The sequence below is a fragment of the Glycine soja genome, chromosome 5 (genome assembly GCF_004193775.1).
Source record: "Glycine soja cultivar W05 chromosome 5, ASM419377v2, whole genome shotgun sequence".
Taxonomy (NCBI): Eukaryota; Viridiplantae; Streptophyta; class Magnoliopsida; order Fabales; family Fabaceae; genus Glycine; species Glycine soja.
The window spans coordinates 2,717,604-2,733,043 of NC_041006.1; the positions used below are offsets into that span (position 1 = coordinate 2,717,604).

Here is a 15,440-nt window from a genome sequence, read left to right on the forward strand (position 1 = left end):
AAACTTTCATCTTAAATTCACCTAAAAAATTTAGACCAAACACTATCTTAATCTAACTATAAAAACAGAAGAAGTACATAGTCAAGAAAATCCAAGTAAACCTAGTCAACAGTCTAACCCAGGAGAGCACAAAAAAGTAGATTTTATTTTTATTTTTACTTTTACCTATTGACCCAAGGTGAAAGCAAATCTAACCTCACCAAATTCCAGATTATTTTACCTCTCTATCACTGCCACTGCCAGTGACCACTACTTCTCCCTCTCTCTCATCACTTTGCTTCAAAGTGTTTTTCTTTTTCCTATTTGCAGTGAGTGACATTGATTCAGATGAGCAGCTCATAGAGATAGAGTACACTCACACTTGGAATTGAGGGTTTGGATTGGACCCTTTGGTCCTTCCTCTCTCTTTTTTCTTTACTCTTTCTACAATCTAATGGTAACCCATGAATCTTGATCCTCTACATGTAATCTCAAAATAACTTCCCTAAACCCTAATTTGATCTCCGTCGCCATGGCCAACGGATCCCCTCCTTCAGTTCCCGGCCAACGATCCTCGCCGGAACCCAATCCTCCGAACCATGTCTCCGATTCGAAGGAGGAAACCGCCGCCGCTCCTCCTCCGCCCACCACCAGGAGCACCCGCCCCTCCCGCGCGTGCACCATGCGCGCCGCCTCTCGCCTCCATTCCTCGCCGGCGCCGGTAAAGAAGGAGGCGCCTGCGAAGAAGGAGGATTCGCCGCCACCGCCGCCGTCGCAATGCAGCAAGATCGTGACTCCGCTGGTGGAGCCACCGTCGCCGTCGCAGTTGCCGCGGTGGAACCTGCGGTCGATGTGGGAGTTCGCTTCCGTGCTGAATTTCATGCATGTGAGTTGCAAAGTGTAATCTTTCTCTTTGGATTGCGTTTTTTTTTCACTGTGTTTTCTGTATGCTGAAATGTTGTGCCTTTCTGCAGCTGTTTAGGCCTCTTTTGAATATCTCGTTGGAATTCTCTGCAGAAGAGTTCGAGACAGCTCTTCTTACCCCCAACGAGACTTTGTTTCATATACATATGCCTTTGCTAAAGGTTGGTTTTTTTTTTTTTTTTATGTTTATGGAATTTCATCACTCTTCTGTGAATGTAGGTATTAATCTTTTGTGGATTGAGTTTGTTTAGAGCCTGTTGTTGTGGTGTGGTTTTACTCTGCACATGTTTAATTAGTATTCTATGATTGTGTTTCTTTCTGTTTTGTGCTGAATTCACTTATTTTCAATGCTTATACTCCAAATTTGCTCCTTAAATTGCAGAATATGGTTTTGTAACCTGTTTGAGTTGGATGCTTAACTGTAAAGAAATTTCAGAGTTATGAAGTAGGGTGTTTGTAATTATGGCATGCTCATAGGATAGGAAGGTGCTGTGGTTGGAAGAGAGTAGAGTGGATTAGACAGACATTTGCATTGGTGTTGTTTAGTCTTAGTGCAAGCATAAATGTAGCTATATGTTTTCGGATGTTTTTATGACAAAGGTGAGAACTTGTGTAAATTTTCTAATTGAATGAGTTGAACCCAGATCATAAACTCGAGGAATTTCCAGCAGTTGGGCTGAATCTTTATTTGATGTGGTAGTTGGCTTCTGTAATACTGGATTTGATGGAAGGAATCCAAAATTGAAGCTTTGTTATTATTAGTTTTTAAATTACATTAATAGATTGATGACCTTGCAATGAATTTGGCTAATATAATATTCTGAGATGGATATAATTGTTTGTGACTGATTGCTTAATTGAGTTTGACAGAGATTTGTGAGTAGAAAGCAGCTTGACAGAGGTTTTTATTACAAGTATGAGAAGCCCTTTATTCAATAGCTAAAAGATAAATATGAGTTTGCATTGTTCTTGCATCTCCATACCTTCGCATAGCGAAGAGCCTCTGGGCAATGGGGTACGAAGTTTTAATGTTCTTGCATCTCCATGCATGAATGTTAAATTGGGGAGTTGTGATAACTGATAAGCTGATCTAAAGGCCCATTTCCCTGCTGAAGCATGGGATGCAAGTGCAACCATGACGTTTGTTTATTCCATGCAGTTGTCACTTTTAAGAACAAAAATGGTAGTGTTTTCTTTATGAAATGGTTACAAGCTCCAATACAATTTGCATAAGTTTTAATATCAATGTGTTGACTTTGGCCCCTCGCTTAATGTTCTAGATGCAAATCAATCTCAAAGTTGCTTTTGCAAGGGGTAATATATACTAAAAGGAAAGGCCAATTTAGAAGATTTCTCTAAACTTTAGGGTACAAAAGTCTTGTTTGTAATGTCCCTGATTATTGACTTTTCGGTGGCTCTCACATTATGACACTTCACACGATAACACTTCATTCAACATCTTTGTTGGTTAAAACTTTCCACTAGTCAGAATCCTCTGTAAATAATCCTTTCCAAGATCTCAAAAATCAGTTTTGCCTGCTTTCAGGATCAATGATTGACCTCACAAACCAATACAAGATTTTTCAGCGTGTTTTGTTCTCTCACACGTTTTCTAGGAAACTTTCCAAAAGGTCATCCATCCCATAACTACTCCAAGTTAAGCACGCTTAACTATGAAGTTTTTAAGTGGTGGGCTACCGAAAAGTAGATGCATCTTGTTGGTATAAGTAGTATCAATTAATTCATTTATGTCATCCTTAGTTGTTCAATCTCATACCTATACAGCCTTTGAATCTCTTTCATTCTGGTATGATTTGATTGGGATGTTACATTGTTTGTACCTAATTACTACTGAAAATTTTCTAACTTGAACTGTAGTTTCCTACAAGGTTCAAATATTGTGACTTGTGAGAATAGTATACTCTGAAAAGTTTGATGATTTAACACTTTATTGTGATGTTCCTGTGCCTATAAATGTATATTAAAGGCAGGATACTTCACCAGTCCCTGATCTCAGTCTAATGAGTAATGGACTGAATCAAAACAGTGGTGTTACTTGAACTTATGTTTATGACTTTATATAAATTATGTTTTTGACTTGAGTATTGTAAAATCATCAACGTTGCACTAGTCTCTATTAAATCAAATGGGGGGAAGTCAAGGCTGTTAATTGTAAGCAGTCGTACAGTTTCAAATCTCAAAAGAGGTGTTTGAACTTTGAAGTTGTGGATTTAGCTGTAATTCTTCTGCAATGATCTTTCTCAAGGTTTATTCCTTTAGAAAATCAGTACTTTCTTCTCCCCATGTGTGCAGAGCTGCTACTGGTCTGATAATAACATATATTAAACATTTTGATAGGCAATCCCTCCTATTACACGAATGGCACTCACACGCGATACTTGGATAACCGTATTATGCAGGAAATTGAGAGATTGGTGGCATTGGGTAATAAATTATTCTTAATCAGCAAGCTGATATTTTATAATAATTTATATTCTACAATTTCTAGAGCTAATAAGATGATGAAATTCAAATGTAGGTTGCCGATGGGGATCTTCCAATTGTTGCTTCACATGGGTAAGTGTTCATGCAATTTTTGTAACCCTAGAATCTTAATATTCGTATATCTCAAGTCTCAGGTTATGCTAATGTGACAGGGTGGAGATTGAAGAATATAAATCACTTGATCCAGGGGTCCGTGTTGTCATCTTAAAAGCATTATGTGACATTCGTGTGGAGGTATGTTTTGTTTTTCTAATATTCATCTATCTATATCTTTTTTTATCTTAAATGGGTGAACTTTGGTATGGTAGAATGATCTCCCTTTATGTGATATCAGCTTGAATCTTAATGGATGGTTATATACAAAGTCCATTCATGCTGTTCACTGAGTCAAATGCTGTTTATGTTCTATGCATGGCATTGTCTCTTTATTTGGCTTATTTTGTCATGCTCCTTCTATCTTTCACATAAACGAGTCTGTTATGCTTGCGTATCTAACAAGTTGTTATATCAGCATCAATATATTGTCATGTCATATTACTAGAGTAGTGCTGTTTAGTATGAACCAATTGTTGCAAAAGGGAGCACAAATATTGGAAAATAACTGACCATACATGGTGGGTCCTTGTAAATTGCTCCATTTCTGTTACTCTGCATCCTTTTTCTTTTAACGTTCTCAACCAATGATATTCATCTGTACTATTTTTACAAAAATTGTTCATACCAAACAGCATTTTCAATATTACAATCCACACATGTGTGGCTATGTTCTATTTTCTTTTTTTGAGGGCCAATGAATTTTGTCTCTTTTTAGGCCTCCTAGAATTTTTAAGGGGTCAGAGAAGCCAGGACCCCAAGATCAAAACTCACTGACTGCACCCTCAATTCCGCAAATGTTCTTACTCTGTTATCCCTTTTCGTATTGTATGAGTGATGTAATGATCAAATTTAAGTAATATTTTGCAGCAAGAAGATATCCGAAGTTATATTGACAACTCAATTAAACACGGTGTTCAGCTTTCAACATTCCGTAAAGAGCGTATTGGAGGTGATTCACATGGAATTTCTTATTGGTAATAAACTTTTGTTTTTGTGACGTCATGGTAAAATTTTGAAATGTTATATTACAAAGTATTGTACATTTAGGTCTGGTTTTATCATTTGAAATTTGACTGGTGCAGGTATGAAGATGACCCCATTATTGGTCATAGGTTGTATCGAGAAAAAAGGAAAACTGAAGTGGTTCAAATGAAGAAAGGGAAACCAAGAGGTTCCCAGGTTCTTTCTAATACATCATACCAGTGGGAAGCAGTTGCTACCAATTTTGATGAATTTGAAGATGTTTCTGTAAGTTACTAAAGCTGGTTGATCTCCATTCATTTTAGTGACTTACTTATCACTTAAACACAGAACAACTAACATGTTTGTTGTAATTGTTGGATGGCTTGATTGGAGTTGGGACATTGGTGTTTTAGATAATGAATCACTTAATAAATTTATAAGTAAATTACATAATAGTGTTGTTATGTTGGAAAACACACACTAGTTATGATTAGAAACCCAAATCAGTACTCTAAGCAAACTTTGTTAAGGCAAAAAAACATTAACTTTGTTGGAAATCCAAATTATGTTTTATCCCTTTATTCTGAACATGTTAGGTTCACAGCTTATCAGAATCTAATAATAATTCAAATGAAAACTTGCTTGATTAAAATTACCAAAGCTTCTTATTTCTTACATATTTTATTGATTGTTTATTTCATTATTTAATCTTACAAAGAAAAAAGAACATCATTTACAATTCGTTTGATACTGTGGAAAAGAAGAGGAAGGAATGATGATGGAAGGAAAAAATGAAAAAATTCAATATTTCCTTTGTTTGGTAGGACATACCAACATGGACAAGGAAGGAAAGAAAGAAAATATGTGGGCTCTACCTAAATATTTTTTCTTTCCATTTTAGAGAGAGACAGCGGTTTATAAGAGTATAAAGACAAAAATACCCTTATTTGTGATACATTTCCTTTTTTTATTTGGGATATTTGTGTTGTTTTATATATATATATATATATATATATATATATATATATATATATATATATATATATATATATCTTTTTTCTTACCTTCCACTATTTAAGCAACCACACAACCCACAAAATTCTCACTTTCTACTCATTTTCTTTCCTTCCCATTTATTTACTTTCACTTTCTTCCCTAAACCAAACATACCATTAATGCCCATGGGTTCACAGAAGCAAACATATGAAGTGATAAAGCGTGATTTCTGAAAATTCTGCAAAGATTTTCTTTAATATAATAAATTGCTAAACAAATGCAGTGTTTTTTTACTTGGTACTTATTGGATTTAACAGTTTTTACTCAAAGGCAGGCAAAATCTTCCTCATTCATGTTGTGGGTGGTTCTCAAAATTCCAAGACATCTTTGTAGCTTTGTTATGTAGGTTTCATAATACCTGATTCTAATGTTTGTAGCTAAACCTTTATTGATCTCACAAGCAAACATTATAAATGTTTGTAGCTAAACCTTTATTGAATTATAATTATACTCACTGCAGTCTTCATCTGTACTGCAAACTACAGAGGTCAAAGTTAGCTGTTTCTATTAATTAATGAGATTGAATGTTCAAAGTGGAAGCATTTTTCCTGTTCAGTTGTTTTATGATTTTGCTCTTTTGGTCAATGTTATTTTAGCAGATAAAACTTTATCCAGATGATTGGATTCACCCTTATTTAGCTATTTTCTTTACATTGAGCTGCGTCACATGAATTTAATCAATTCTTTCATCTGCTCACACAGGAGAAGCTTTTCTCAAGTAAAAACAGAACAGAGGCTTCCATGGGAAAAAAGCTGAAGATAGACATGCTTCCTGAAATTGAGAAAGTTCACAAGGTACTCTAGGGTTGAGAAATTTGAGAAGAACTGGTGTTTGTAATACTAAATTCAAAATGATACCAAATTGATTTGTTTGGCACAGAAAAAGGAGAAGTTGCTGAAAAAGCAACACAGACAAGCTCTTCTGCTTGAGAATTACTTGGTTGTTGACGGGCTTGGTCCTGGGCGTTCTCTTCGTGACAGGAAACCTGTTACCTACACTTTTGGTAAGAGCATGAAAGTTTATAACTGGAGCCAATTTTTTCATGGTATTGGTAGTTAATGCGTACATTATAGGCTGATTAGTCTGCACTCCTTTTGTATAAATGTTAGAATATCTGAAAAAACATCTCATAAATATCTTGATTCTATCCTTGAATGTTTTAGTGCATCTTACATGATCCTTATATTGGGGAAGCAATTTGGGGAGTTGTTTCCCGACATTTCCTGATTTGTTTTCTTATTTAATTAAGATTAATAATTTTATTGTATTAATGAGCTTGGGCTTGTTCTAGTAAATTCTGTACTAGTACTTGGGATAAATAGGACCTTTGATAAATAGTACTTGGGCTTGTTCTATCTTGGAACTATCTCAATTTGATAAACAATGTCACATTGAATTTTTCATCTCTACCAGTCAGCTTGTTTCAACATGGTAATTTTTTTTTAATAAAAATCTTGAATTCTTTATTTCACACTCAGTTCTTGGGTAATTTAAGAGGATAGGCCCTTTGTGATGGTAAGATTTTGACCTTGTGATTTGGCAGTCCTTGGTTTTAGGCATATGGAAACAACTCCCCTCACAAGGGTAAAAGCGTATGTAACCTTTCCCATTATCGCAATGGTTGTAGATTTTTCTTTTTCAAATCATGGTGGTTCAAGATCCAAAAAACAAGTAATTTTGGTTGTCTTCCCTTGTAGATTTTTCATTGTCACATTTTTATGCAAGATGCAACTTCATACATTGGCATTCTGTAAAAGCTAAAGTTGTGTACTTTTTTTTTTACATTGAGCATGATGGTCTGAACCTATGATTTGCAAATTATCCAAAACGCGTACATCTAACCCACTCCTAGTGGTTTTGTTCAAATTGTTATGCCTGAACTTCCTGATTTTCTTTTTGGTTGGACTCAAATCCACTTACACCCTCAGAAAATCACTATGTTCTTTTTTTATGTTAGCCTAACTTTTGAAATTACTGTTATTGCAGATGATTATGATCGGTCAATCAATGAGGCAATTAAAGTAACCAAGTATGCACTTATATCCTTTCTCTCTTTGTCATGTATATGTGGGGAAGGAGATGGGTTGGTAATATTCATTCGTTTGTTCCGTGTACTCATGGCTTATGTATCTGTTTCTTCCATTTTCAGGCAGAAACAGCCATCTCCAGAATGTATGCCCAGGAGAGAATCAGTAGCAAAAGCTGAAGCTTTGTCTAATGGTAAATATGGTCCTCCACATGCCACACAAGATCGGAATTTTGGTATACCATCTCCAGAATCATCTGATTCTGATGATGACAAAGAAGATAATGAAACTGACAACTTGGATCGAAGGTTCGCAGTTTTTGTTTCTTTCAGATATGTTCAAGTGTTTTCTTCCAAATTTTCACTAATAAGTTCATTTTAACATTAGCAATCGTCAAAGACGGAGACCTAAACGGTATTCAGAAAGAGAGTTTGTTGAAGCAGTATCAGATAATGAGGCAGACTTCGACAGTGATGATGATATTGTTGGAGAAGCCGTATATGATGAAGAATATCTCAAGAAACGCAAGCAGAAAAGGATGTCTTCTAGTAGCTCTGAAGGAGATGAAGAATATCAGTGGGACGAATACAATGTTGAAGATGAAGAAGAAGAAGATGATGACGACGATGACGATTCCTTGAGCATCAGTGAGGATAGTGACAAGCCTCGTAAGGTCAAACAGCTGCAGTTGCATGGTCGTACAAGGAGAGAAACCAAACTCAGGTCTGTGGGTGAGATACAATCGGGTCTAAGACGTAGTAAGAGGGCAACTAAAAATCGTATAAATTACCGACAATGTGAGGTATCAGAATCAGAAACAGAGTTTATCAAATCTGAGAAGTCTAATTCATCAGCTGATCACTCAGATCCCAATGAGAATGGTGAATACATGATGGAAAGTGAAGATTCAGATGACAGTGATAATGAAGAACAAGAAATGAAAGTAGATGACCCTGTTACATATCCTGCAGTAGAAGAGAATGAACAAAACCAGCCTCCTGAAAAATTAAGTAGTCCTGGTCAGGAGGAAGTTGAGAGCAGCACAGGAAAGAGACGCTTCCTTGATTTGAATGAGCTTGCCCCTAGCACTGGTTTCGATGATGGTCCGAACACAATAATGAAAGATGAAGACAATGATTACTGAAGCTTCCCATTATGCTTGAGAGCAGGGAGTGCAGTTTCCTATCAGGGAGGCCAATGTGTATGTATGATGATAGAACTATAAATTTTGTTATAAGTCCCAGAGGAAGTTATGAGCAGGTCTCTTCCTGTGGCACAATCTAAGCAGCCCTTGGTCCATGCTTTGCAACCAGAAGCAGCGTGATACTCAGTTATGTAGATTAGATAGTCATTTTTTTTATAGTATTTTTACATTCAAAGGGTCCTCCAGAAATGAGAAATTGTTGGGCGTTATTCAGCCCATCCAATCCGTGTACAATAACTGTAACAGGTACTTTAAAAAAGATGTGGATTTCAGATTATCATGCCCCGTACTTTAGCTTCTTTTTTTTTTCTTCTTGAATTTGATACTCATTACTGATTAGCATCACAGTAGAAGAATAATATTTATAAAAAAAAAAATCAGGTTAATTTCATACAGAACATAATATTAGGTTAATCATAGTGAGGAGGGTGTCAATACCGCCACAATTACAAACTACACAAATGCTATTCAGGAAAGGAGAATCTAGAGGAAGAGATTGCTGAGTCACTTCAACTAGACTAGTAAAAGATTCATCTCAATGAGGTAGGTATTGTTTCTCGAGCAAGTAATATTTTGGAGATGCGTCTCCACCAAAATAATATTCTTGATCAGTGGAGAAAGTCACCATCTGAAGGTAAAGGGGCTGTCATTTTTTCTAATCAAGGAATGTGCATAAGTCATGATGAATAACAAAGATCAAACACATGTGCATGCATATTTTGGAAATTTGACACAATAAATTTTGATTGGAAGTTTCTAAATTTGTGTGTCAAAATCAATTATTTAATATGTTATTTAAATAGAAATAATGTTACAATTGACTCACGTTTATTTAAAATCATTTTTTTTAAAATTATGTTGATTCAAAATCAATTTTATAAATGTATATCCAAACATACACCATTGAGATCAACACCATAATCATGACCCTTAACTTGCATTTGTACTCAATGAATTACACCTAAGCCAGAAATAAAGTTTCCTTGTAGCTATACTAAAATAAGATATATTATTAACCATGAGAAACCTTAGGTATTTAGTATACATCGTCACTTTAGAGAAGTTCTTAATAACTTGAACAACATAGTATCTTTTATAAGTATCTATCCGTTTTCACATTGTCTTAATCTGACAATATTTAACCTATTTTCTCATATAAATATACATGTATTAGAGACTTGTTGATTAACAATCGCGTTACCCATTTCAATTCACTTGGAAATCTAATAAATATTTTAAAAAAAAAACATTTGAAATGTGAAAAAAAATTGTAGTCTTTATTTTTTAAATATATTTATAGTTGTTTATTTTTCAAAGTGAGAAAATATTTTTATATTGTACTTTTTATTTTTGTTTCACCAGTATCTAACATTACTTACTTTAAAAAAAATGGTAATGTATATTCTTATAATTTTAATTATTTAAATAATAAAAAAGTGCATTTGCAATGCTTGAGTTTTTTCATACAATTTATATTTCTTTCTATTAAAGATAAGTAGGAGTTTAACTCGGTTTTAAAAACTAATTCAAAAAGAAGACTCATCCCTTAAGGTTGTTGTTGAAAATACTCGTGGCTGAGATCTAGCCACGACAGTAGAGACTCTAACATATCTCTCACCCTTGCTTCTTCCACCTCTCTGACATTAACTATGGTAGAGGGAAGTGGGAAAAAGAAAGGTCATCCCAAAAGAGCAAAGAAGTTATAGTTGTGCAGTGTAAAAAAATGACAAGAGAAGTAAGAGAAGATTTGAAACTCAAAAAAAAAAAAGAAGGATATGACAGGAAGTGGAGCCCCTATTTATAACTATTCAAATGCATGTGGATTGGCATCAAACCAAAAATTGCACATGTCCCACTAACTACTAAATTACAAATCAAACAAAAATTGAAAAGACAAAGTTGTAATGGCACTTTAATTAAAAATAACACTTTATCTTCAAATAAAAAAAATCTTAAAACTCGATCAGAAAGTCTTGCTTACTCTATCATTTTTAATGATAATTTCTTTAAGTGAATTTTTTAATTCATATTTTTAGTCTTTATAGTGTTATATTATTATAAAAAAATGTATATACAATTTTACTGTAATAATAAGAAAGCTACGTTTTTAAATTTTTTTATTTTTCAGTGAACCCATATTTCTTTTTCATTTTTCAAAATTTCCGTAGCCATCTTCCTCCGTAGCATCTTCCTCGAGCGTCTTTCTTTGCCTCCACGTCTCTTCGTCTTCCTCTCTGCCTCTCTGCGCTCTTTTCCTCGCCTCTGTGTTTCCTCCTCCGACGCCCACAGTGGTCAAGTTTTGTGGATCCGAGCGGGAGTTGCGGCGGCACAAAAAGAGGGAGCTTCGTTGCGACTCAAATCTGCAACCTACCCACCACGGCAAGGTGGAGTGGTGGTGGCACCATGGTGGTTTCAGCACCACAGAGATGACATGGAGGTGTTGTGGACTTGTGGTTCTGAATTTTTTGTATCTTCCTATTCATGTTGTTGCACTGTTGTTCATCTTCTTCCCCCACAATGTTCATTTTAGTTTTTTTCCTCTTGCTTGTTGAAGATTGGTGTTGATTTCTGTTAGATAAATATTTTTTTTATTGGTAAGAATAGTTTTTTTAAAAATCATAAATTTTATTTTTAAGAAAGTCTCCTATCATCTAAATTTATTCTAATGAAAAAGAAAGAAAGTGTAAGAAATAATTTCTCAAGTCAATAAATCCTCCAAAAAATGTGATTAGAGATGGTCTTATGAAGTATATTGAGCTGGGAGACAAGTATGTTGGACTAGACTGTTGAATGACTATCCAGCTCAGCCCAAAGCATAGGGCCAATCTAATTTGGTAAGTGTTGATCGAAGTCAACACCTCGTGTAGGATAGCTGACTATTAACCTAGGATTCTTGCAATACATCTTTGCACACCTTGTCTTATAGTAAAGTTAGCATGTTGCTACACCAACATAGAATAACTCATTGAGAGGCCTTGGTGAGTATTAGAGTATTCACAATATTTTAAAAGTTATATTTATAATCATTTCTAATTTATTAAAATATAAAAATCACCACAACAACAATATATCAAAATTAAACTCAATTTTTTAAATTCTGGTTTATTTCAATAAAATCTATGCTTTTGCCTTGTTAAAAAAAATCTCAATGTTTTAAATTGATTATTCCAATAATAATCTTTTATTAGATTCAATTGTGCTTGTAGGTCGCTTTCAATTTTAATACACAATCAACAATGACGTGGTGCTATATTTCTTGACAGATTATTGACAAGCACTCAAGTCTAATATAAATTATGTCCTTTAAATGGCAATGCGTGTGTTGTTTTTTTATCGAATATATTATTTTTCTAGGACACTGTTGGAATGGTTATATAAATATTACATGCATTAGAAATTTATTGGTTAACAATCGCTTTACACATTTCAATTCACGAGGGAATCTGATAGTAGTACTAGATAAAAACAAAATCGAAATGTGAACTGTGAAATGACCATACAAGTTATTTTTAGGATGCTTATACTTGTCTTTTGAATATATTCCTAGCTCTTTATTTTAAAGACTGTGAATATTTTTATATTGTACTCTTTATTTTTGTTTCACCATTATTTGATATCATTTACTTTATAAAAAAATTAAGTTATTAATTATTTTTATTTTTACATTAACTTTTAGAGTAATTTAAAAAAAACATTTTCTTATTTTAACTTTAAGCATAGAAAAAAAAAGGGGGGGTGCTTGTCCGTTTACATGCAACCAAAAACACTAAAATATTCCCTCTTCCACGTTAACTTGAGCTCTCTCCTGTCTGTTTTTCCCTCAATCATGATTCCAAAGGTTTACATCGTAGCAGAATAGAAACAATATTCAGCAATAGCCCACATAATATAAGGTTCAATTATGCTCCTGCAAAACATGAAACTAAATTTGGTTTATCCTCCGTGCAACAATACTAATCTTCATATTATATTTATGTCGCAATTTTGGAGTCACAACAGCTAGTTGTTTCAAGGGAAAAAGAACAATTAGGAAGGGACCTATCCCAATAACTAAATTTCATCAACTCTCTAATACAAGTTCAAAATTAATCCCAAAAGTAGGAGGATTTAGTAGGGTACCAAAGATTTCAGACGCTAAATTACAATCTGAACCAAAACCAGAGCGTTTTAAAGTATATAATCCCTCCCTTTTAATCATCTCATGGAGTTGACTAACATAGATACATAGTAAAATGAGAAAATGTGCCTCTCATACCAGAATTTCTTCTACACAACATTATGTATCATTAACGAGCCACATCTGGCACTGATTCATTGCTTTGTCACCATGAAGCTCACCATTTTCCTTAATGGACCCATTTTGTTGAAGAAGTTCCTCCTTGATGGGACTACTCTGCTTCATCTCCTCAACTTTTGCAGCTTCCTCAAGTGCTACAATCAAGTTTGAGAGGCACTTGTGAGGATCATCCAGTGGGGACTTAGGCATAAGGTTTTCAGCAACATCAGCTGGGGTGATCTTGACCTCCCCAATAAGCCTCTCAATAGTATCAAACAGTGGATGAGCCTCAAGCTTCAAGTAGTTATTGGCAAGAACTTTGAAGCCATCAAAAGTGCAATAAGAGAGCTGAATATGCTTGTCCATTCTCCCCCTTCTAATGAGTGCAGGGTCAAGTTTCTCCACATAATTGGTTGTGAACACAATCAACCTCTCCCCTCCACAAGCAGACCAAATCCCATCAATGAAATTCAAAAGCCCTGAGAGTGTGACTTTGCTGCCACTCCCTCCTTCCTCCTTGGCCTCCTTCCTTCCCACAACATCCTTATCGGCCTCGTCGTCGGACGGCGACTTGTCTCCCTTCTTCTTCCTCTGCCCAGTAAGATCAAGAGAGCAATCAATGTCCTCAATTACAATTATGGACTTACTTGTTGTCTCAATCAGAAGCTTCCTCAGCTCGGTGTTGTCCTTCACTGCAGTGAGCTCCAAGTCATAGACATCATAGGCCAACAAATTCGCCATTGCCGCGATCATCGTGGACTTTCCGGTCCCAGGAGGGCCGTAGAGAAGGTAACCCCTCTTCCAAGCCTTCCCAATTCTTGCATAGAAATCCTTGCTCTTGCTGAAAGTGTCCAAATCCTCAATGATCTCTTGTTTCTTCTCGGGATCCATGGCCATTGTGTCAAACGTTGCAGGGTGCTCAAACACAATGTGGCTCCACATCGTTTGCTTGTAACTTGGCCACTTGTAGCCAGGGCTATTAGTATACAACTTCCTCTGCCTGTTCCTCAAACGAATCTCCTTTCCTTCCCTCATCACATGCTCCAAATAGGACCCAGTTATTGTGTCCCTATGCTTGCTGTGAAAAGTGAGCTTGTAGAACCTTTTCTCCTGTTCTGGATAATAAGACATTGGGGACCTTGTTGGTGACATAACTTTGCTACTGACCCACCAAACTTTCACACCCTCATAATCATCCGTTACTCTCTCATACTCATCCATGGTCAAAACCAAGTTGCTGCTATCTTTTCCCATTTCAGCTTTGAGCCTTTTGGCACTCTTTGATGTGTTGGCACTGAGGTATGCCTCCACAGCTGCATAGGCCTCACTGCGCTTCAACCTGTCTCCCATGTACTCATGGAAGGAGATTCTAATGTAAGGGTAGAAGTAACTCATGATCCTGTGTGTGTACTTCTCGAAGAAACGTTGAACACCGTAGGGACAGTACTGCCTCATGATCGTCCACAAGAACATGAAGCTGGCTAAGGTTGACCCCATTGTTGTCCACATCTCACTTATCTTCATGGTGATGTTGGATTTTGATCAACTCTTTTGTGGGGGTGTTTTAAATTGGTGTGTTATAAAAAAGCCAAGGGAAAAGAAAAAGAAAAAAAACTAAAAAAGCAGTGTGAGAGAGTGAGTGGGTGGGGATGAGAATTCAGAAAGAGAACGGACAGTGAGTGTTTATAACCAAAATGAGTCAAATGACACTACCGAAGGCGGTGTGGAGTATTATTATAATTGGAAAAGGACAAGTGAGATAGAATATTAGGTTCCACTAAGTGTTTTTTGATTTGGTGGGACTATGTGGAAGGTGGTCCAAGAGCCTAAAAATTATTAGCTGATTCATGGTATGTTGTGTCTTATTGGACGCTCTGAAAGACTGAAGCTGAGAAGCAAAATATTTGATAGACACTTAACTAAATATATTCAACACTTAAAAAGAGAAAATAGAAAAAAAAATTATAAATATGATACGATTTATGATATGATAAAAAATATAAAAAAAATAAAAATGTTGATGGAATATTTAAAATAAAAGATGATTTGAATACTGGGTATGTAAAATACTTAGAAAAAAAATTTGTCATCAACAATAATTTTACTAAACTTAAATATGATAGTTTGGATGAAGAAAACACGTGATTTAGATAAAAATAAATAAATGAAAAATGATATATGTATCATTACCACTTGACAAATACAATAAAAAAAAAAAAAACAAAACAAATGTGGCCCCCTATCTATGCAAGGGTTTTTTTTTGTGCATGACTAGTGAAAATTAAACCCTCTCTATTTGAGGTTGCTACTAGCCTGTCAATGGAGATGACGGGCTTCTCAACATACCACATAATGGGGTCCTTCTCATGCTCACTATACTTAAAATTTCCAAGTACCTGTGTCTATTTC

The 15,440-nt window shown here is 35.3% G+C and overlaps 2 protein-coding genes across 2 annotated transcripts; one reads left to right on the forward strand and one right to left on the reverse strand.

Moving 5' to 3' along the window:
• Nucleotides 1–222: 222 nt before the first annotated feature.
• Nucleotides 223–9,044, forward strand: LOC114411901 (DDT domain-containing protein DDR4-like). Its single transcript, XM_028375640.1, has 12 exons — nucleotides 223–865; nucleotides 954–1,064; nucleotides 3,262–3,348; nucleotides 3,443–3,480; nucleotides 3,561–3,642; nucleotides 4,372–4,478; nucleotides 4,587–4,752; nucleotides 6,226–6,318; nucleotides 6,404–6,527; nucleotides 7,511–7,553; nucleotides 7,674–7,859; nucleotides 7,939–9,044. The coding sequence occupies exons 1-12, from the start codon at nucleotides 512–514 to the stop codon at nucleotides 8,693–8,695; spliced, it is 2,148 nt and encodes a 715-aa protein (XP_028231441.1). The 5' UTR covers nucleotides 223–511; the 3' UTR covers nucleotides 8,696–9,044.
• Nucleotides 9,045–12,622: 3,578 nt separating this feature from the next.
• Nucleotides 12,623–14,690, reverse strand: LOC114411902 (AAA-ATPase At3g28580-like). Its single transcript, XM_028375641.1, has one exon. It carries the CDS (start codon nucleotides 14,553–14,555, stop codon nucleotides 13,032–13,034), a length of 1,524 nt encoding a protein of 507 aa, XP_028231442.1. The 5' UTR covers nucleotides 14,556–14,690; the 3' UTR covers nucleotides 12,623–13,031.
• Nucleotides 14,691–15,440: the final 750 nt, after the last annotated feature.

Bases quoted from the DNA above. Each gene is read 5' to 3' on its own strand.
- LOC114411901 (XM_028375640.1), top strand. From the start codon at position 512: ATGGCCAACGGATCCCCTCCTTCAGTTCCCGGCCAACGATCCTCGCCG. The intron at 866-953 runs GTGAGTTGCAAA...GCCTTTCTGCAG, and splicing joins CCGTGCTGAATTTCATGCAT to CTGTTTAGGCCTCTTTTGAA. The intron at 4,479-4,586 runs GTAATAAACTTT...TGACTGGTGCAG, and splicing joins TCACATGGAATTTCTTATTG to GTATGAAGATGACCCCATTA.
- LOC114411902 (XM_028375641.1), bottom strand. From the start codon at position 14,555: ATGAAGATAAGTGAGATGTGGACAACAATGGGGTCAACCTTAGCCAGC.